Below are 23,619 nucleotides of genomic sequence, written 5' to 3'. Positions count from 1 at the left end.
AAAATACCCAAGGTCACATAGCCCAAATTTGACTGTGTTCTCAGCTGATGAGAAAAATAAGCAAACAAAATACCTGCCGACTCCCCAGTGCCTTCCTAATGCCAAGAGTATATTTTGGTAATTGTATGGTTTGTGCATTCTAGGCCTGCCTTGTCTAATTTTATCCCTGGATTTCAAAGAACAGAGTGCTCCATTCTCACCAGGGACGAGGTAAAACACATCAATGTCTATTTCTGGGATAGGTGTCCTCTTACCATGAGGAATGAGTTCTTTGGAAGCCATGTTTTAGAGTTCATACTGTAATGCTTCAACAAGATTTATCCAACTTTAAAACATTAGTATGATAAAAATCAATATTTTACATAGAAAAACACAGTGAAGACTAATCTATGTATCACAGGGAAAGACAATGTGATATCCTAAGTGAAAATAATCTTTCAAAATTATACTCATAATTCAGCTTGTTTTGTTCAGAAAGAACAGACACCAGGTTCGAATCCAGTTTTGTCACTAAACAGCTACATGGCTTTATATGGGCAAGGTACCTAAATGACTGAGCTTCTTTTAGCTTATGCGTGAAATAGGAATAATAATATAAAGTTAACTGGAAGATTTGAGATAGTGCATCTACATCATGGAACACAAAGTAGATACTTAAAAATTGTAACTTTTATTCACTGGGAGAAGCATCCTAACATCATAACTGTCCTACAACATGAAAGCAAAGGAGACTGCCTTTTTAGTGTCTGTCAATTAATCCATTTAACCTATCCTGCCCTTCTCACCATCCTCCCATCAGTAAGTAAATAATATATAGAATTAAATCTAAAATACACAGAATAAAAAAAAAATCCATGGGAAGGAATTATCAATTCTCCTTTGTGAATGAGACTGTATGAGTGTTTAAAATAGACCCAACAATAGCATGCTGTTTTTAATGGAGCACTGTAAACCACAAAACAATATGAAATGACTACTGTTCTCAGAAAGTACTCTTTCTTTACTCATTTCATCTAAAATTGAACAAACAAGGAGTTCTATTTACTATTTACATAGAGAAATAGGCTTACCCTAGCATGAGGCCAGGAATTCAGGCCTAAAAATATCCCACATGAGTATGATTAACAAAGCTTTAGAATCAAGATTATTTGTGTTTTTCTGCATTTAATATTCTTTTTGTTTTACAATCCATACTTCAAATTTGAAATAATTTTTGTTCAGATTATTTATTTACTCAAAGGCAAGCACAAGCATGCACACAACAGCAGGGGGAGGGGCAGAGGGAGAGGAGAGAGAGAACCTCCAACAGACCCCCTGTGGAGTGTGGATTCCCAATCTCAGGCTCTACCTCAGGGTCCTGAGATCCAGACCTGAACCAAAATCAAGAGCCAAATACTTAACTAAGTCATCCAGGCACCCCCATAATATCATAATTTTTAATTCTTAATACTAAGATGGTAAACTAATGTGAAAAATTAAGGATAAACTCAACAGCTTAAGGATAAATTCTTGAGGATGGTGCAAACAAATTTTAAAAGACAGTTCTTTCAAAATAACATTTTTTTCAGTTTCCAATATCACTATGTCTTTCATCTTAATTCCTTACTCATTCCCATTAGAGAATAAGCAATGTAATTTTCTTTATAATCATTTACTGAAAAAAGACACCCAAGATGACTTCTGAAGATGTAACATCGTTTTAAGCATTTAAAATACAAAGCAAGATTCATATATAAGAGCAAAGAAACAGGAATTCCAGAAATACTGCTGAATATCTCAGTGAAAAACCAATATGTGGTGTAGAAGAATGGCGATGAGGATTATTTTCTCCACCTTCCAGTCTTTCTTGCTACGACTGAGAGAAGAGTTGATCTGTTGGCCCGAATAATCCCAAGTGATTATTTAACAGTTGTACCTGTCACAAATTAAGTCACTACACTCTCCACTTAGCATTGCGCAAGATGACAGAAGAGCGAGTGTGAGATACAATGACATAGGTAAGTCTAGCTCCTCAAAGTCATCGCTCCAAAGTACTAAAAATCGGGAGATAAACAGCCAGCCAGATTTCATTTCCAATTCAGCACTGTGGACAGCCAGCCAGAAGCAGTTTTCCTGTTCAAATACAACAGATGCTGTGTTTCTTCCTTGTAAGGAAAGAATTTCACCACATTTAGTGTAGAGAAAGTTGGCACAGCGTGTTCAGTTACGCGGAATGACACCTGAAGGTAATTTATGTGTGTGGAGAAAATAGTTTGCTTCGTCATGTCTAGTAGCAAAAATGTTTGCTTCGCAAATAAATGCATTGCCAATTGTCAGTTAAGAAAGGACAGGTTACTCTACAACAACAACAAAACCAACCCTGGAAATCTCAGACTCAGTTTACATATCCAAAGCAGGTTGTCATGTGGGATCCAGCTTAGCAAAGAACACTGACATCTGGGTAACTGAGGCTCCATCTTGGCAAGTGGATTTGTGACTGCTGAGGCAGGAAGAGGACATGTGACAAATCACACCCTCGGCCTCATGGATAACAGTTTCTGCACAAAAGTGCCATTTGTCAATGCTGACCTCATTTAATTGGCCAAATCAAGTCACAAGCCATGCTAACTTCCAAGGGGAGGGAGGACTGTGCAATTCTATCAGGTATCCAATGAAGAATTAAAAGATTAATAAACAGCTCAAGTAGTACCTCACAACAGTTTAAATGCTTAAGTAACATCCTATCTATTGTTCTTTTTTTTTTTTAAGATTTTATTTATTTATTTGAGAGAGAGAGAGATCACAAGCGGGATAGAGGGAGAAGCAGACTCCCCACTGATCAGGGAACCTGATGCGGAACTCGATCCCCAGACCCTGGGATCATGACTTGAGCTGAAGGCAGATGCTTCATTAACTAAGTCACCCATGCACCTCCTACCTATTGTTCTTAAATAAAGAATTTTGTTGGGTTGAATCAAGACTTGCTTATTGAATATATGTATGCATACATGTACTGAACATACTGATGAATAGGACAAAGCACTCTATTCCCTGCAGAAGATAGAAACAAGTACGACACAGATCCCGCTGCAATGTATTTAGACACTACTACCAATGCCACCTTCATCAGAGCAAATAACAACAGCTAATACTAACTGTGCACCTTTTCTGCACCCAGCACTTTTGTAAGCGTTTCTGTAGCACGACTTACGTTTTATCCCTACAAGTAACCTGAAATGACCACCACTGTTATCCTTACTTTGTGATTTGATGCCTCTAAACTGTTCTAAAATGCCTGTAGACATCATGTTAGACACGGCATTTAATTCACTATCATGTTGTTTTTCTACTCCCTCCTTGCACATAGTGTGGCAGTGAGGGACCCGGAGACGGAATAAAATAATGATGATGAAAATTTATAGAAAATTTGAAAGCTCAGACTATGGCTCAGAGGGGAGGGGGGGAAAAACAAAACAAAACAAAACAAAAAACCAGGCCCAGATGGGTTGTGCCATAACATGGGCAACCACATGGGTGAAGGCGGGGGCTCCTAGAAGCTGGCAGGGGTGGAATATTTCTGTTTTTAAAGAAAGGCAGTTTCTTTTAAAGAAGGAATTTAAAAAATTTCTGTTTTTAAAGAAAGGTTAAAACTACATGAACCTTCTCAGGTCATAAAAAGACTAACATTAACAATGCCACACTTTATATAGTTCCATCATTGTTTTTCCCACTAGAGGAGAGAGGTTTGCACACAGACACCCACACCTTCCCACCAGAAGGCAGATTCTAGCAACTATAAAGCAATTTTACTATCTTACGTGAACTGCACAACACTAGAGAGGATGGTCTTAAATGGAAGTAGCCTGAATGAGCTCTTTGAGATATAATAAAGAACATGTTTTCAGTCGGCTTTCTAGACACTGAGTTTTGCTCAATACTGGGAGCTGTTGTGGAATCTCTCTCCTGAAAGCTTTATTTATTAAATGGAATTTTTTCATCAGGAAAGGTTTTAAACAATCCTGCCTAGAGGTAGTAAAATGGATTAAGTTGATTAAGAAAAGAAAAGAAAACCACGTCTTCAGTAAGTACCTGTGCTGTGGCAGGGTCAATCTTTGCCCTTGAATAGATTAAACCATGAACTAGATACCTTTGGGGTTCCTTCCACATCTATGCTTTTCTTTTTTCAATAATTATGTTCAGTTGGGGGTAAATTCAGCTGTGAATTGTGTGTGAGTCTATTTTCTTAATCTTTTGACAAGTGGGGTATACAGACTGCAAACAAAGAAAAAAAGCATTTTGAACAATGGCATCTGATAAACAAGATAGAAATACCTGGATTATTACAAAACTTGATCTAAGTAGCTAGGGCAATTAGCACTCATGTTATGACCTTTTAAACATAAGAAAAAAACCCTCTTTTTTACATTTCCTACTTCTGGCACAAGTACATTCTAGAGCAAATAGAAATACCACATTATCTCATGTTAGAGATAACTAGCTCTGAGATGGGACATTTTGCCAGAATAGGAAAAGGAATTACACTTGAATTTTTCTGTTTACAAAAATCACAATATGCTACACTTGAACACCTTCTAAGAAAAAGGATGTACCTAGCAAACAGTCCCCAGTATACATACTCAGTGCTACTACCTGCTCTATTTCCAAAGTTCAGCTTTCTCCTAAAAATTCCCTAAAATTCCCTTACCAGTCTTGACTTTCTGCATCAGTCTGCTATGTCTTCGTCCTTGTTCTCCCTTTACTAAAGTCCTACCCATCCTTCAAGTCCCAGATGAGATCCCACATCTGCCAAGAAACATTCTTCAAAGATTCCAATTCATACTCTATCTCCATTTTAAATAACTAATTTGGTTAAAATTCTAAAACATATGTTAAGAATTATTGTTTTAAATAAAAAATACAAAGTATAAAACAAATCTTAGCATAATTTTAAGTATTTTTGTGGTCAACAAATTCCTTTTCAGCATTAACTTTTATTTTTACTGTTTTATGTCCCTACATGATCTTCATTTTGTAGCCGTATTTAGATATAATTTCTCCTTTGAGAATGATCAATTTCCATTTCATATATAAGGGCTAATAAATGCTCTAAGGAGGTTAACTATAAAGGAATGAAACTAACCCCACCAAATATTTTTCCATAACTGTGTCACAGAGTATAAAGAGCTTCTACTTCCTTTACTAGAATTTATAATTTGGCTACATGGGTAACTAAGTGATTTTATGAAGGAGGAAATTGTAAATCACTGTTTGATGGGCTTTTTAAAAGGCTGTTTCATATACTAGATGTTACCAAAGATGCTGATCTGGAATTTGTACAAAGTAAGAGTAGTACTAAAAAAGTATTCTTTCACGACACTAAGAAAATTTTATCAATCTAACAATGATTAAGATTTTGGGAAACTTATTTATGAGTAGTTTTGGAATTATCTGTGAACAGGCTATTTATGGCTCTCTTAAGTTAGAGAAAGATTCTTTGTGCCAATGAAGTATAGCTTTTCCCACATTTCTTGTATAGAATGAACACCCAGAAAAGACCAGTTGGCCATAGCACAACACATTCATCCATTTATTTATTGAGTTCTTACTCTCTGCTAGGTACTAAGATATATACTTGTGATATGGTAATGAATAAAATACTGTCTCTATTCCCAACAAGTTAATCCTAGTGAACTTAACACATAAATCGACAACTGAAATACAATGTAACTGCTGTGAGGGTTAATGGAAGACTGGCAAAGGCATACCGTGTCTAAATCAAGTCCTAAAAAATGAGCAGACATTAAGAGTAAGCAGAAGAGAAAGGGAGGATGGAGACAAAGGAAAAAAAAAAAAAAAAAGCCATCCTAGGAAGCAGAGGCAAAGTACAAAAGCTTGGAGGCAAGAAAAGGCTTGACAGATGTCCAGAATGTCATGGAGTTCAGAATCACTGGAGACTGGAACTCAAAATAAGATATATAACAAGAAAGAAGGGTAAAAGTAAACGGGGCTCTGATCACAATACGCCAAGTGTACCAAGCCAAGAAGTAGGCATTTTCTCTAAAAAGCCATGGGTATTCTTCCATTAAAGATTTATTTTGGGGAATGAAATGAGTAAGATTTGCATTTTTAATGATCACTTTGTAGTATGATGAGTAAATTGGACTGACAGTAAGATGTTAGTCAGGAGTAATAAATTTATTGTAATAAAGCAGATGGACCATAACTACATTAGTGAGACCAGAAAGCTATAAATTGATTTAAGAAACAATGGATATGTAGTGTTCTTCGGACTTGATGACCACCTGATTCAATATTATTTTTAGAGTCATTTTTCCTCTACATTCAAAATTCCAAAAAAGCGTAAGTAGCTCATAAACCAGTATACAGGAAAAAAGCACTTGATGAAGTTAATCCTATAACAAGAACAGAACAGACACCACAAATAAGTTTGATTAAAAACCAGATTTTTTAAAAATTTAATTTTAATGACATATTTTTAACATATAAAGTTCTCAGTGAATTATTTTTCTAGAGCTTACTATCTGACTTACAAGGAGTTAATGAAAAAAATTATTCTGAAAAATCATATGTCTTTTTTTTTTTTTTTTAAGATTTCAGTACTTTCTACAAATACCCAGAGAGACTGGCAAATCTACAAAATGACAGCAAATTAAAGTTACAAAATTAAGCAATCACAGCTATGGTGGTATTTTAATTCCGCCATTCTGTTGTGGTGACCATTCCAGATTCTTTTTAAATAAAAATTGTTAAGACATTTAAAAAGTCTTCTGTTTATTTGAGCTGTGAAGAAAGGTTGTGTTTTATTTCTTTATATTAAAGAATTTCAAACTAACCTTTAATTTACTGTAATTATATAAATTATCTTAGGAATGTTTATGAAGAAAATCAGCAATGACATTTATTGGTCTACATCCTTCCCGAAAGCCAAAAGCATATATTTCATATATGTTAATTTAAAAATTGTCTTAAATGTGCGTTAAACTTCTTCCAACTACTGACATTCTAGAGAAAGCCCATGCAATGTGTATTTTAAATTAAAAAAAAAAACTTTAAAGGAATTTCTAAAATAAACATAAGTTTTACCATTTCTAACTAGCTAGTTTCTAAAGATAATAAATGTGAAAACTGATGTTAAGAAAAATTAAACACAATAGCAAAAACAGTCTTTAAATTTCAGAATGTCTCACTCTGGAGCTCACGTCCTTTTCCAGGACACCAAATGCCATTATTATGCTTATGATTCACATTCTACATTAGAGAGAGCAAGAGAGGGTTTTCCTTCACTTCAACAAATAAACCACACATGTGAAATAAAGGAACGTGCTGCCTTAGAGTCTATGTGAAAAATCTAACAGCAATGCAATCTCCACATAAACCAATAGGTTGGCATATTTGCCAAATGAGCTGCTGTAAACTCAGGTGGCTTTAATAAATAAAAGTCACTAGTTGACAGCACCACTATTGTGAGGACAAGGCAGGCATCTCTTGAGTATTGACTGTGGTGCTCCATTGTGGGGGGTAGGGACAGTGACAAAGAGGAGCATGATGGGCACCCTGGTGGCATGGTCAGGATAACCACGGCAGGAGAAATGTCTACCCATCGCCACAAAAGGGCATGATGACTCTCTTAAGCGTGTGGACCTCTGTCATGACTTATAACCTTATGGTATTAGAGAAAAGAACTACAACTAAAAATCAAAAGATAGAGTCAGTCAGATTCGGGATCAGGTATGCAATACCTCCTCAGAACATTAAAAAATATAATGGACTTGGCAGGGCCTGGCTGGCTCAGCCGGTTGAGCATGCAACTCTTCATCTCTTGAGTTCAAGCCCCATGCTGGATGCTGAGATTTCTTAAAATTAAAACAAAAAAAATTTTTTTTATTTTTATTTTTTTTATTTTAAAGATTTTATTTATTTATTTGACAGACAGAGATCACAAGTAGGCAGAGAGACAGGCAGAGAGAGATGAGGAAACAGGCTCCATGCTGAGCAGAGAGCAAGATGTGGGGCTCAATCCCAGGACTCTGGGATCATGACCTGAGCCAAAGGAAGGCAGAGGCCTTAACCCATTGAGCCACCCAGGCGCCCCTAAAACAAAAATTTTAAAAATGGAATGGACTTCCTTATCTGGTACTGAATGCCCTTTTCACAAGAGTGTACAAATTCAAAATGATAAACATGTCTGACTACCTGTCTGGCATGCATGTGATTAAATCACTAAAATTCCTACCTTCGAGAAAATTCACTGATTTGGGTAAAATTCCACAAGCTTTTCTAAACTTCAGTCCTTTTCTAACTGTTGATTTTTATTTTGGTTGTAATAAGATAAATGAAATCCTCTGTGAGGGGTGCCTGGGTGACTCAGTCAGTTGAGCATCTGACTCTTGGTTTCCGCTCAGGTCATGATCTCAGGGTCCTGAGATCCTGTCCTGCATCAGGCTCTGCACTTAAGATTCTGAGTCTGCTTAAGATTTTCTCCTTCTAGGCACCTGGATGGCTTAGTCAGTTGGGCATCTGCCTTCCTCTCAGGTCATGATCCCAGAATCCTGGGATCGAGTCCCCCATCCGGCTTCCAGCTCCTCGGGGAGTAAGCTTCCTCTGACCTTCTCTCTTCTCATGCTCTCTCTCACACTCTTTCTCTCAAATAAATAAATAAATAAATAAAATGATTCTCTCCTTCTGCCCCCCCCCCCATTATTTCATGCATAGGCACGCACTCTTTCAAATAAATAAATAAATCTTTAAAAAAAAAAATCCTACATGTGCAACATTGGTCTTAACTATACAAGCGTACTTACTGGTTTTCCATATTCCAGCAGTTATTTCCTCATCTCTCCTTCTCTCTCACCCTCTCTTCTTTCTCCTTGTCACCCACTCTCCATTTTCCCTCCTCTCTCTTGCTCCACTCCCACTCTCCAGTGCTCTCCATTGCTCCTTCCCGCCCCCTCTCTCCTTTTGACTTTCCATCTATCAAACACTTACTGAGCATTTACTATGCATCAGGCACTCTTCTAAAAGAATTCAAACGTTTCTTCATTTAATCCTTATCACAATCCATGGCAGAGGGGCAATTTTTTTCCATCTTATTTGAGTCAGAGAAAGGGTAAGTACAGTGTCCAGTATCACATAAATAAATTTGTTTCTGCAATGTTTGTTGTCCACTTTTTCAAAGTGGAAAAAGTAAGTGTGCAAAATGAACTAATCTGTCTTGAGCAGGCAGGTGTAAGAGTCACAGCCAGGGGGAACCTGGAGGGGGTTCAGTTAAGCATCTGCCCTTGGCTCAGGTCATGATCCCAGGACCCTGGGATGGAGCCCCACATCAGGCTCCCTGCTCAGAGGGAGGCCTGCTTCTCCCTCTCCCACTCGCCCTGCTTGAGTTCCCTCTCTCACTGTCACTCTCTACGTTAAATAAATAAATAAATAAAATCTTTAAAAAAAAAAGTCACAGCCAGATAAAGACAGCATTTGGGAAACAATATCATTTACCTATTTTTTTTTTAAAGTTCAGCAGAAGGAAAGATTATACAAATTAAATGAAATAATAAAGTTAGGAATGGACCCACCCAAAATTATTTAGATGCCAAAGTAAGCCAATCCCAGCTGTTATGTTTTGCTCTGGCTGCCGTCCTCAGCAAGAGCAGCATGGGGGAGTGTGGGCAACCGGCTGCAGGAGCAGCTGGGCCTATTTGTTAAGAGGAAAAAAATAGTCAGTGAAGACAAAGGGAAACTGCGCTGGGAGCAGTGTGAATGGAAACTTGGGAGCCTGGCTAGGGAACCCGAGAAGGGAAGTGCACCCAAGCTGGAGGTAACACAATTGCAGTATTCCACAAACTTCCGCAGGGGCAGCACTCCCTACAGCAGGACCTTTGCAGGCAAGTTTTATTCCAAGACAGCAAAACTTAGTAGTGATCAGTTGTATGTACATTTCCTTGTATGACCAGTATTTTGGACATTCAAAACTAAAGTAATATCAAGATCTGTGCTAACAATGCAGTGGGTATATATTAGCAGGCTAATGGGACAAATGGCATTCTAATCTGAACAAATATATTCCTATTATTATATATTCGCTCATATAGGCATGTAAATGCCTAGTAAACATAATTATATATTCCAAAATATAACTGCATTCCCCCCAAAATCCTGTATTCTATGTATTTTGCATCCCTTGAGAAGAATATTATAAAAGGCATCTAATGTGTTCCTACTGCTTTATATGCACGTAGACTTTACCACTGTTTGTAATTTTCTAACCTTTTATTTTTATTCTTGCCTAATTTTATTGATTTTAAGCCTTAGAGACTTCTCTTTTTTGTTCTTCAGATATGGAAAATTCTTCTACAATCTTAAAATACATCAGACTTCAGTTTGGGCATTCATATTTTGGAGCAAGTAAAAAACATTTGGCAAAAAAATCTGTCAAAAGCAGCGCCCAGTACGTAACTTTTATCTTATTTCTGAGAAATATAATGACAAAGATATAATTACATTCTTTTAATTATAAGTGTAATTGACTTAACTGTAATATTGTTCTTCTTACTGTGGTAATCTAAATATTACAAGCGGATTTTGCATTGGGGAATTATTAGAAAATCAAAACATATTAATGTGTTGAAGTTCAAACATATTAACTTCTCATAATTACAACAAGATAGGAATTGATATTTTTTGATGGCTCATAATATCCATTGTAGTATTTCATAGTCCTAGCTTCTCTCTTCTCTTCATTCTGGACAATTAAAAGGAAATATTTTGTATCCCCTTATTAATAAGAAGGTATAGTTATATGGCTAACTGAGTACATCAATTAAAATGATAACATTCGACTTTGAAAAAAGATTTTTTTTCTGTTTAAATTTTAAACATGGGTAGTATGGCTATTCTAAGAATACACCATATGTTTAACTCAAGTTTAAGCACACCCTTAAACTGTCAGCAAGCTCAATATTCCAGTACCAGTTCTAAGCAATTATAAAGTATCTATTATATTATCATTCATCTGACCAGAAATATGTATAACATTCATGTATCATGATAATGTCAAACTTGAAATTTCTTTCCTTTTTCTTCTTCTCATAAGGAAAAATAAGCTCTATCAGTTTCATGAGTAATGACAGAGCTATTTCAAAAGAAATCATTTTATTTCCATTACTTTCCACATTTTCTTCTAAAAATATATTATTTTGACCTTACTCAAAATGACCAAAATGACCCTATTCCCTATGTGTTTACTTTGACAACTTTAGTTTCTAAAAATAAAATAATCAGGTGCTTCTTGTTTCCATATTTATTTACTCCTTTTAGGAGAAAGGGACAGTGACAAATGTGTGCTTTCTCCTGAGTTAACTTCACTTTTCACCATTCCATTTCTGTCGATCAATTTCTTCTTTCATATTAGGTTATTATATTTGAGTAATTAGTATGGTACTAAAAAAAAACCTGAAGGATACAACTATTTCAAAATACACTGCCAATTTTTATTAGATAAAATCTTAAGATAAATTCTTTATTGTTTTTCTCAATTAACTTGAGTTGGGAAATAAATTGAAAATACCTTGCATAAACTAACTCTAATTATAAAACTTATATACCTTGTTTATTCTTCTCACTATATTATTGCCCACAGCCATGCTTTTAAAATAATAAATCCACAAAACAAAGGCACCATAGTCAAACTATTCATAAACCAACCTTTGCACAGGGATAAAGTGATAAAAACAAAACATATATCCTTGCTTTTGTTCATTTCGAATATTCTCCAGAAAGGAAGGTGTTGAGTAAGTTATTACTCTTTTAAGGTCTGGCCTTTGTTTTTGGCTTTGTTTCTGATTTCATTCATTAGCTCTTTGTCTCTCTTCATAGTTCATCACTCTAGAAATGAATGCAAGGCTACACTGGACACTGGAGATCATGACTTAAAGCAAATGGGAAGAAAAGATGCTGGAAATGTGACATTGATCACGTAATGGCCCAGATGAATTCAAACCACTCTCTGCCAAAGGCCTAAACTGTGCCTTCCAATAATATACAGATATTTCCTGAATAATTTTAAAGCAGTTCTGGATTTCTCTTCAAAACTTTCATAACAGAAGACCTGAAGCCAAAGTAGAGCCTAACATTTTGGAGCAGGAGCAGAAGAGAAGTATTCTCATCCATTTTCCTGAGTTTTGAATGCTCCCCCAGCAAGCCCTACCACACCTTATTTTGTGCCACTTATATTAGGAAACTACTTAGATGTGGCATGCTACAAAAGAAGTCAGATTGGTGACATTAATGTGAAGAAATGTTAACAATTACATTCTGTATATTAAATGCAATTGACGAAATAAATTCATTAAGTAGCCAAAGTGCATTAGATTCTAAGGGTTCAAACAATAAAATAATAAATTTGTCTTCCAAAATTTCAAAATTTACCTGTGTTTACATTAGTCATATTACTCATGCAAAAAAAAAGTGGAGAATTGCTTAAAGTCATATAGAAATGGGGACAATTTAATTGAGCATGAACACAAAACATTTGTGATACTATCGTGTGTGGAAACTATGAACATAGTAGAACTCAGTGACCTAGATATTCAAGGGTAACTGTATTTCTAGGAGGACACAGCACATTATAGGCAGTTGGATGGTGAAGAATGGTGGCAAGATAGGATTACACACAGATGCCTTGCTCCTCACTTCTGACCCTATTCATCTCCAAGACTGTCCTCTGGTTGTTCTTCCCAACCCCATGCTTCCATAAGATCTCTTTGTTAACTTTCCAAATAGAAAAAAAATCCTGCTCCATCATGAGTTGTCTCTTCTTAGAACTAGGCTTTAAGCTTCTCAGAAATAGTGTTTTTGAGTAGAGATGCTGTGTGTGCGTGTGTGTGTGTGTGTGTGTGTGTGTTTTATTAAACTTCTTATTTTAGAATAGTTTTAGATTTACAGAAAAGTTGTAAAGACAGTACAGATAGTTCCCATATATCTACACTCAATTTCCCCTATGAACAGCTTACATTAATATGGGTACACTTGTCACAATTAATAAACCAATACTGACCCATTATTACTGACTAAAACTCAGACTTTATTCAGATTTCCTTATGTTTTTAACTATTGCGGTCCCAGGGTCCCATTCAGGAAATGCATCACATTTAACAAAACTGTGCTTTTTATTCCTAGATCCCTAGCATGATAGTCAATATCTAAAGCTTGGGAGAAGTGCAACAGAATAATCATGGAATAAGTGAATGGCTGAATAAATATTTCTTAAAAAGGTACAGAAGCTTCTGAATCCCTGAAGGGAACGATCAGGATGCATAACCAAAAGAAAAATGAAGTGGACCTAATTTCTGACTCCCAGAAAACATTCCCCTGAGAGATGAAGGAGTTCTAGAATATTATAAAATGCTATTCCACAACTCATCAATATTTGATGTTTTCTTGTCTGAACTCAATGACACCATTCATAATTTCTATCATCGATGATCATTCACAACAGATACAATGTACATGCTAAATTACCTATATATATCATCTAGTAAAAAAAAAGTGGGTAGAGAATGGTATAATAGATATTATGAATGTAAGTATATTTATCAAGACCAAGGGAGTGATTTGGAAATCTGAATAAGTGACACCCTTAACCTAGGTGATGGACCTAAAAGGAGGAAAAAAATGAAAAAGGTAACTTGAAAGTGAGGCTCCCCTGAAGCACCATCACTGAGTCACCTGCAGGGCTTGTTAAAACACAGCTTCCGAAAGCTCCAGGATTATTGCTGCAGAAGCTCCCCAGGGATGCTGATGTTGCCAGTCTCTAACACTCTGCGTAGCACCCCAGTGCGAATCCCCTCTGAGACCCTAGTTCGGAAAGGGAACGAAAGAAAATCCCCAGTAACTTCATCTCCTTTGCAATGAAATTCAACTAAGCCTTCTGTCAGGTGAATTTTTTAGAAGTGGCTCTACCTCTCAAAAAAATTAGGTAAGTTTTTATCATTTTGTCATTTGGGCTGTAACACAGAAGCCAACAACAACAATAAAAAGTTTTGTTTGGTTTTTATACACTAGATACTAAACACCCAGCTTTTAATTACTGGCTTTAGGAAAGATCTGAGTAAGTCGTTTTATTCTATTCACAAGGGTAGATAAAATAAATAAAATAATAAAATAAAAATACCCCTTGCCCTCAAAAATCTTAAAATGTTTATAGACAATCACATAAACTAGGGAACACTGTAAGTCATTACAACACAATATCCACTTCCATGATACATTTAAGTTTTCTACAATAATCATGAGATTGACTGTGTTCATTAGCCCCTTTACACTTGTGAGAAAAGTAAGCCTCAGAAGTTCAATGATTTAGCAAGAATAATACAGCATCGAATAGGACATACGCACTGTAGATTCAAACCCAGGATTTTAAAATTCTGAGTCCATACTTACTCTTGCCACTAGAACATACTGTTTCCTAATAACAATTTTAAAATGTCTTTTGGAGAAATTATACACACTGGGAGGTCTCATAAGGGAAGGAACAGAGTCCTACAATTCTAGAATTGGAAAGGATCTGAGAAATCCCATGGTCCATAATAAACTCTTGGACTCGGGGTTAGGAAAAAAGCAATCAGGAGGCGTGAATAGCTATATGCAATGCTGTCAGTACATTCCTCTTTGGCTTAGTTCCCCAGTGCATCTTGAGCTTTGAATTTAAAGCCCTCCTCATTTCCCATCATTTCCTGGGAGGGAATTGGCCAGAAAGGAAAAGGTCAGTGTCCCTAGCTGACCTCTATTTTCCCCTTCTTTTATCCCCAATCTCTTTGCTGCTATTCCTTTCTGGTTCTGGAGTTAGTCTAGCTATCTAACATCACCACTAAGATTTATCCTCTGGGATGCTGCTCTTCTGTTCTACCCTGTGAATAAAAACCTCTTTTTTATTCTGGTTTCAATGAATTAAAACTTAAAACTCAGAAAAAATAAACCAAAATGGACTAGAAAGAGACAGACTTACATAGAATATGCTAACTTACACTTAACCCAAGTTGAGACAGAGAGTGGGGGGCAGGAATATCCACTCCTGTTGGGTACCCTAATTCCTTCCCAGTCCATTCCCTAAGAGTCACAAGGGTCCCATTAGAAACACAGGCTAGACAAAGAGGACAAGTTGTCCAGGTGGCTATTATGCAAATACTAAAGGATTTGCCACAGTATCATATTTCATTATTTCTTAAGTCATGAATTTCAACAAATTTTGAATGCCAAAGGAGTGTAATTAAACTTTGATTTTTAACTCAAAGGTCCTGTCTATTCACTGAATTAGACCACAAAAACGAAACAAATACTGAAGATAAACCGAGGGCCAAGAAATATACACCATTTGCTACAAATATGTTTTCATTCCACTTCTGGCCTAAGGTCGGGAAGAAATAAAAATACCTCTCTGGAAAAAAAGCAGAAGAGGACAAAACAAAGGATGGTGACAGCAACACAGTGTGGTAATCAAAGAATGAAGTGATAAGAGAAAAAAATGGGAGGGGTGTGGTAATCCCTCAGGAAATACAAATGCAGCCAAAGGTAAGAAGGAGAAGAAGAAGAACCTTGATTATAAATGTGTGAATATGGCTAACAAGGTCTGGAGGATGTCCAGAGGCTCTGGTCACTCCACTACCATATAGCCCTGAGAGGAATGGAGGGGAACAGGGAGAGCCCTAACCCCTCTGCCTCTCTCCTCATGCATGTCTTACCAAAGGAGCCATAAATAGTTCTTCAGGATTCCTTAGTTTCCTTGGTACTCCTCACCCCATCCCCCATCACACTGTCATTTCAAAAGCAGGGCTCTAAATCATTTTGTTTCATGTATCTAGCCACTCAATGAGCATTATCAAACACCTACAAAGAGGGGGGGAATTGCGGCCCACACAGGCTATCCTACCTGTTTGTCCAGGGGAAGGTAGAATGGAAAGCTTTCTTTTGCTTTCAAAGCAAGCAGTACATGCTAGATTGATAGCTGCTTCTAAGATACTGTTTTGTTTAACTTTTGACAGTGTGGTCTGGTCTTAGTAATAATAGTTCTATGTGCTTTATAAAGCTGGGTCTACAATAACCTTTGTTAGTAACTTTGGTTTATTTTGTGGCTTTGGTCTGCTATCTCCCAGGTGCCATCAGACGAAGTTCCAACTTTCCTCTTTCTTTAAGTTTTAACTTTCCAATTAAGGAAAATTTAATTCCTTCACTACCAAAAATAATAATAATAATAATAATAATAATGATAATTCCACAGTGACTTACAAACATGACAGACCCCAATATTCCTTGTTCCTTCTCGTCACCTACTACAGTGAGTGCCAGATTTCATGAAAGAAAAATCTTTGCTTTCAAGTAAAAAACCATACTGATTAAGGATCCTCCCTTATTTTCAGTTCTAAGTTAATGATTAAATCATGATGGCTTTTAGAATTAAAAAAAAAAGGGAACCAGGGGAGACTAGTTCTCTCTGAGCTTCTGATTCATTGAATAACCTCTAAAAAGCTTCCCACGCTAAAGTATTTGTCAAATAATTTGCTTTGTCTTGTGTAATTCTTTCAGCTTACTGCAAGTTACATATTACCCCATTTTATAGATGAGAACATTCATAATCAGAAAAGATAAGGACCTCAGGATCATATAGCCAGAAGCAAGATTCACATTCAGTATGTCTCATCCAAAGTCTAGAGTCTTTAGGCCCATGAAAATACAATGTAAGAGTGCTCTGTAATTCCTGGGCCTACGCTATCCTTCTGTGTGTACTGTGCCAAAGCCTTAAGCTAAGTCCTTGAACAGAGAGCAATAAAGGCTGAGAGTTTATTACCAGGAATGGAAGTGGAAATACATTTCTAAGCCCCAGAAATCAGAAAGTCCTGGATTTCTCTTTCCCTTTTCCACACTTGTAGAGGCAAGATTACCAGAGCAAGAGGGCCATATAGTGGGAATACCCTGAACCAGCCATTAGTACTAATGGAGGCTGAACATTTCTTGAGTTACCAGCTGCCTTAGCCATCCTATGAAGTCAAGTCATCAATTCCAAAGACATCTCTGTTCTTGAAATCAGCACATTCTTCAGAGACTATAATACTGGGTTCAACTGTGGCATTCACACATCCTTTTCATTCAGAGTCCAGAAAACCCAGCCTATGTCATATTCAATCTTGTCATTGTCATCCTTATCATGAGTACAAAGAATAATGCTTGCCTAATTCCAAGAAATAACTAGTGACATTGATAGTGTCTCTTATGCTTCAAATGTTATTTAAAACCATGCTGAGAGAAAATCATTATTAAAATAACCATCATCCTTTGTAGAATTTATATAATATTCCGAAGTGTCAGATGTCGTGCTAGAAGACTAGAACCAGCATTTAGCCCTGCATCTTGAAACTAAGAAAATAATCTAAAACTTCACTCCACACCTTCTGGAAAATGTTTTAATGGTATGATTTCACTTTTGTTTTGTTTTCAGTTCTCTAAGACTGACCTTACAAGACTACTTTAACACTGCGGTGGCTATGGATAAAGGGGCATGCATGTATGCAAAGTACCATTTCTGGATTCCTGCAGACGAAATTCCTCTACTAAACCACAGAAGAGTTTTACGCACAAAGATAAAGGAGCAAATCCTTGCACACTCTCCCACTAAGAACTCCCGATGATGATTCCAGTAGATATCTTTGAAGAAATAACACTGACTTTGCAGACTGCTAATAGTAATTTCTACCACCAATGACCAATTTGACGTTTGGTTCTTTATTATGTGGTCATAGAACTGAGGCCACCAAGTTGATCCAAACCCAGAGAGAACCCCTCTATGAAGTCACCTCAGGCTACACGACAAATCTAACACAGACAGCAAAGTAATGATAGGGCAACAAATGTTTGAAAGAATACTCCACTGTGACAACATGACTACTGCATATATTTAATAGTCAAGAACAAGTATTGGTTCTATATTATGGACAGGACACGCTCTTCAGAAAAACTTGTAAGAAATGGTTTTATGCAACTAAATTATTCTTCAGTCTAAAATTGGCCCAGTTCATTTTAAATTCCATTTACTGTTTTTGCTAGCTCTGACCTCCCCTCACCCTATTGCTATATAAAGGACAAAGGTTTTTACACTGTAATACCCAAACTCCAGATAAGGACTAAATAATGCATATTCACTCGGGGAATCACTACTGATAATACCTAGTTACTCGCTGAGCTATGAGCTCCATCAGGAAAAACTTGGCTTAGTCACTGCCTCTCTTTTATTTGCTCTGGATATGAAATGAATACCATAGATTCCAGGATGATCGATCACTTAAAACTTTCCGCTTTTACTGTGTTCTCCTAGAATTCTACCTCAATTTTCTTTCATAAAAACTGGAAAAAAATTGAATGTTGTAGTATAAAATGAAAATGTAAATTAATTGATATATTACACATACTATTAAAGCAAAACTATTGTCCGTGAATCTTAGAAAAATATACTGATGATTCAATCATCTTCTAAATTATTACATCCAGAAGCCAAAGGTATGGAAGATGGGATTTCAAGTGAATGCCACCTATCAGAAAAAAACAGACATTTTATTCTAATTAAGACCAACTTCTTCTGTCTTCTCTATTAACATTATCCCAGCATTTATTGATATCCAAACTCATGCCATTCCTAAAGACTTTTCTCTTTAGGACACATTTCCTTCTAAACTTCTCAATTTATATCAGTCTTCAGGAAATATTAATAAAATAATTTTTGCTTATAAAGTATTTTCACAGTTTTGCCATTTCATTTGATTCTCTCAAAAAGCACCATTATTATCCCTATTTTCAAATTAAGGAAACTGAGTCACAATTACTATTAGTATAAGTGGAAGGACTAGAGCTGGAGTGGAGACCTCAGACTGTAAATCCTGAACACTCTGAACTAAGAGAAGTCTGTTCTTAATTGGTTATAACTAAATATAGACTAATTAATACTGTATATCCCAATTTTATGTGTATATATACAATGCTCGAATCTACATTCATAATGTCAACATATTTTAGGAAAGATCTTCTGCCATATTTATGCCTTTACTTCGCTATCTCTTCACCAAACATCCCCTGATTACACAACTACTCTCCCTGGCTTCTGTGATTGTCATTCTTTTTTTTTTTTTTTTTAGATTTTTTTATTTATTTGACAGAGAGAGAGATCACAAGTAGGCAGAGAGGCAGGCAGAGAGAAAGAGGGGGAAGCAGGCTCCCCGCTGAGCAGAGAGCCCGATGTGGGGCTCAATCCCAGGAATCCCAGGATCCCGGGATCATGACCTGAGCCGAAGGCAGAGGCCTTAACCCACTGAGCCACCCCGGCATCCCCTGTGATTGTCATTCTTTATTGGGTCTTTGATTACCTACCTCATCTGCCAAACTCCCTTGACCGAATTTCTGGGGCTCTCCATGTATATTGGGATTTCTTCTTTGACACGGGGCTTTGCTCATTTGTTTTTTCTTCTCTGAGCTCTATTATCAAGAGAGTTATTTTTGCCTTCCCTGTAACCTCATTAATGCAGGATAGTGAGAGAGAAGGAGAGAACAGACATCAACAGAGAGAAGTGGCTGACGAGTAGGGCTCTACTCCCGTTCCTCTCTTTCTCCTTCACTTCTGTCATGAGGATCTCAGCTATTTTTTAAGGAAATCCTTGGGTAGAACATTATAAATCTGAATTAATCACACCAATAACATCCTTTTTAGGTTACTGGCTATAAAGTTGGCTGTAATTCTTAACTATCCATAAACCCTTAAGTATCTTTCTGGTACCACTAATGTCAACTCAAATCTTGACTGAAAAGTCTTACAAAGCAGGATACCACCTTGCTGAGTTTTTATTTGTTCGCCCAATTTATCTTAGACCTAAAAAATACATTAAAAGATATGTTCTTTGCCTCAACAAGAGTAAATGTCTCATAGCTTTATCCACTAGGCTTGCTCTCAGCATATTTGCTTAACACTGGAGTGCAGTGGATATTCAGTAAGATGAGGGAGGAATTCCGTTTTATCCCACTGCAGGTGGAGGGTAGTGGGAAATACGCAAGAGGATGCTCTATATCTGATACCAACTTTCTACCTTGTCTTCCCTCCTTCTCTGCCTTTTTTTCCCTTTTAGCTCTATTGGTCTCCCCTGCTCTTAAGCTCTGTTTTTAGAACATGCCACTTCCAGAAATAGAGAAGGATGGAAGAGAGAGGAAAGGGCATGCCATGGGTATTTTCACATAATTTAGCTCAAACTTTGTGTATGACACTGAAACTTTTGCCTCCTTTTTGGGAAGAGACACTAGGCTTGTGGTCTCAAGTGCCATCCTGATAATGGAGGAGACCACCTCCAGGGAGCCCTACTGGATTTATATCCTAAGGGTTAGGCAGCAGTTCAGAGGTGTTACATTATTTATATCCAGTGCTCCTTATTTTGAAGGATCACGTACTCATGTATAATATCAATCAACTAACTGACCCATTACTAAAATGTGACCAGATAGTAAGAGATTATACTCTGAAATACAACCCCCATAGTTTTTGGATACCCCCCAAAAGGTCCACTGAATTCCAAAGGGTAAAGAGTAAGTGGGGGCGGCTTACAGTGGACTGATGGGGCTGCACACTTCTGCTCTGCCAGTCCTCTGCTTTCACCGAGGCACCTGTGGTAGGCGTTTGCTGCCTTAGGTTACATCTCTTGTGTGATCTTTCAGCTGATTTTGCTAGCTAGCTAAACTGCACAAGTGAGAACATTCTATTTTCAGGTAACTATACACTGTCTTTGAATAAAAGCCCAACAGTGAGCATTTCAGCCAGTGCCATTAAATGAAAAGGTTAAGAAAAACCAAAGGGAAATTTGGTGGTAGTTTCCAGTCCAGTGTACACACAGAGACTAGCAGTTCTATTCCCACATCAAAGAACACAACCCATAAAATCAATTACAGAGAGATGGAATGAAAAAAACAAGAAGGATGTAATGGAGATAAGTCTGATCACAGTATTATGCATAGCATTTAGATGCATTAGAGAATTTTGGTATGCTCTGACCATACTACAAGCTAATGAAATACTGAAAGAAGGTATCTCTGAAAATACCCTAATACTGAACTACTGAGAACAAGTACCCTAATAATGAGGTATAAAAGGCTAATGTCAGGTGTAGCAGAATGGTAACTCGCCAAAACTGGCAGCTTATCTGCTTGTCTGCCTAAGAAAAACAATCAATTTATTATGTTCGTCTTCTGACATCTTTCTTTGTCCATAATTCATCACACCAAATTTTGATATATTTGATCAAACTTCTTAGAAATATGCATTTTGATACATACCACGATACTCCTTCCCAATTCAAATGATCAGTGTCAATGCTAGGTACTCTATTTCAAATTCTTACAAATTTAGTGTCAATGTGTCTCTTAAACTTATGTTATCTCCTGGAGAGTGCTATAGGAAAACAATATAAATGAAAAAGGTATTTCATAGATTTTTAACTATTCTAAAAATAAGAAATTTCTATAGTCAATATCAACTGATGATTATAATAAAACCAAAAAAAAAAAGGTCAATCATGTCATATGCGATTGAGGCTTCCTGTTTTGTTTCTCCCTCTGGTAAAGATTACACCTACGCTTCAAAAATACAGGTTTCTGTTCATTCTACAATAGGGACAATATTAAAGCTCACACAATTGAAAAATGGTTCTTATGGAATTCTTGTTATGCAACTGTTATTTGTCTCAATGATTAGTGATAATAAATACTTCTTTCTGAAAATGTATTCCAAATTACTTTTAGGTCAGCAGTCACCTTCTCTCTACATGCAGGTTTTGTTTGTTTGTTTGTTTGTTTATAGGAAGAATCACCAAGCCTATTCACAACTGGCTTTTACTGGTCCTGATGCAAAAGCTATCTTTTGATAATTTATTTATGAGCAAATGCTGCTTTCCAAGACATAGCTGCAGAATAAAATATTTAAGCACTTTCTGACAGACAGAAATTCAGTGAAGCAGTATGAATTTACATTAAAAGACTAGATGCTAGTGAATAGTATCTTAATACTTTAATCAGTATAAATCAGTTTACAAGGACTGCTAATAAACTCTGAATATATTTTCGCTGGACATAAAAGAAATTCTAATAACTCTACTAAAAAACTACTCGTTAGTCATTCTAATTACATGGTGATGACTCTGTTATCCTGGATAAGAAATCCTTTTGCTTCTTTTTCCCTCCCCTCATCCCCATTACAGACAACACAGAACCATAATCAACTCCACTTCTGTTTCTAAAGCCCTTCTCCCACATCCTTGCTTCCCCAAATGCATAAATCGGTATTTAAATACCTAACTGCTAACTTGGGGGATTCAGCCCCTCAAGGCAATTCACAACCTGCGTCCTGCCCTCTTCTGTTTTCTCTGCTAGAGAATGGACTTCTTATTAATACAACCTAATATTTACAAGATAAAAATAACATCTCTAAGTTGGCATGCGGTTTTGCACTATTCTCAGGTGTGGTTAAGTACTGACATGCTAATTAGAGGTACTTAGAATCTTAGGTCAGTTTTGCAATCATTTTTTTCAGCTGCATTTTCAGGCTCTGTGAAGAACAGAGATCTGTGTTAAAAGAATTTAATTTCTACCTCTCTCTTTTTTTTTTTAACGAAAGGATCTAAAGAGGTGACCTACCTTTATGTGACAGACGTAAGCGGGGGTGAGGGGTATCAGCCGTGTGCCCTCCTATCCAGAGCTCCAGTAAGTAACCCCACAGGAGCCAGGTGACAAGGTTCGCAGCTGATGCCATGCTGCCGTGCTCCGTGCTCCCCGGGCTCACCGGGCGTCCCTCCGATCCTCACTTTAAGGTGGGTCTGAGTTTTACTTAGGACTCCCCTCCAGGGGCAGTGCGTGAGAGGCTTTGTCAGAAATCGAATGAACGCGTTGTCATCAGAAAGCACAGTCCCAAAGTGCCATTTGTCAGGCTGTATTCGGAATATGCAAAACCTTTCTTCCCTGAGGACAGTTGTTTATAAGCCGGGAGCAAGAGGACATTCCAAGGAGTGAGCCTTCAGAGCCATGTCCTGTCCAGAGCTCTCTTCAGCAACTATTCGGATAGACTCAGGAGAAAATTGTATTTCTTTTTTTTAAGTCACTTCGGCAAGCGCTTCATTCAGAAAAGGGGGAAAAAAAAAAAAAAAAAAAAAAAAAAAAACAATCCCAGAGCACACGCACTGCCTTCCCCGTGGAGCTCTTTTCTCTTCTGACTCTCCGGTCAGTCTTTGCACTGACTTGCCAAACAGCTAGTTTTAATTCACCTTTCACCTTGCTAATTAAAAACAAGAAGTGCCATTCCCTCCAGGAGTTGCAGGATCCACCCAGCAGGGATGCCGTTCTGTCAGCGAGCTGTGTTTACAGGGAAAGTTCAGGCAGGGTTGAGCTGTTTCTAGGAAGTGTTTCTGGTCCACGTGCCCTGCTCCCACCCGCCCTCCCAGTATTACTGGCCCCACGTCACTCAGCACAGGAGACAAGTCCATGCTTTGATGGGGAGGGCGGATCAGGAGGGAGAATGATCTATATAATAGGCTGATTACTGAGGTTTATACAACATAAGAG

The 23,619-nt window shown here is 37.1% G+C and overlaps 1 protein-coding gene across 1 annotated transcript in view; it reads right to left on the bottom strand.

The window, feature by feature from the left end:
* SEMA3E (semaphorin 3E) overlaps positions 1–23,146 on the bottom strand; it is a 243,294-nt gene extending 220,148 nt beyond the window's left edge. The window contains exon 1 of the mRNA XM_032873241.1: positions 22,699–23,146. Coding sequence (XP_032729132.1) covers positions 22,699–22,813 — 115 coding nt within the window. The 5' untranslated portion in view covers positions 22,814–23,146. The remainder of the gene's footprint in view (positions 1–22,698) is intronic.
* Positions 23,147–23,619: the final 473 nt, after the last annotated feature.

This window comes from Lontra canadensis, unplaced genomic scaffold, assembly GCF_010015895.1.
Source record: "Lontra canadensis isolate GAN:19392208 unplaced genomic scaffold, GSC_riverotter_1.0 scaffold48, whole genome shotgun sequence".
In the NCBI taxonomy this organism is placed as follows: domain Eukaryota; kingdom Metazoa; phylum Chordata; class Mammalia; order Carnivora; family Mustelidae; genus Lontra; species Lontra canadensis.
The sequence above is the reverse complement of the archived record's forward strand: the minus strand, read 5'-3'. Positions and strand labels throughout refer to the sequence as shown.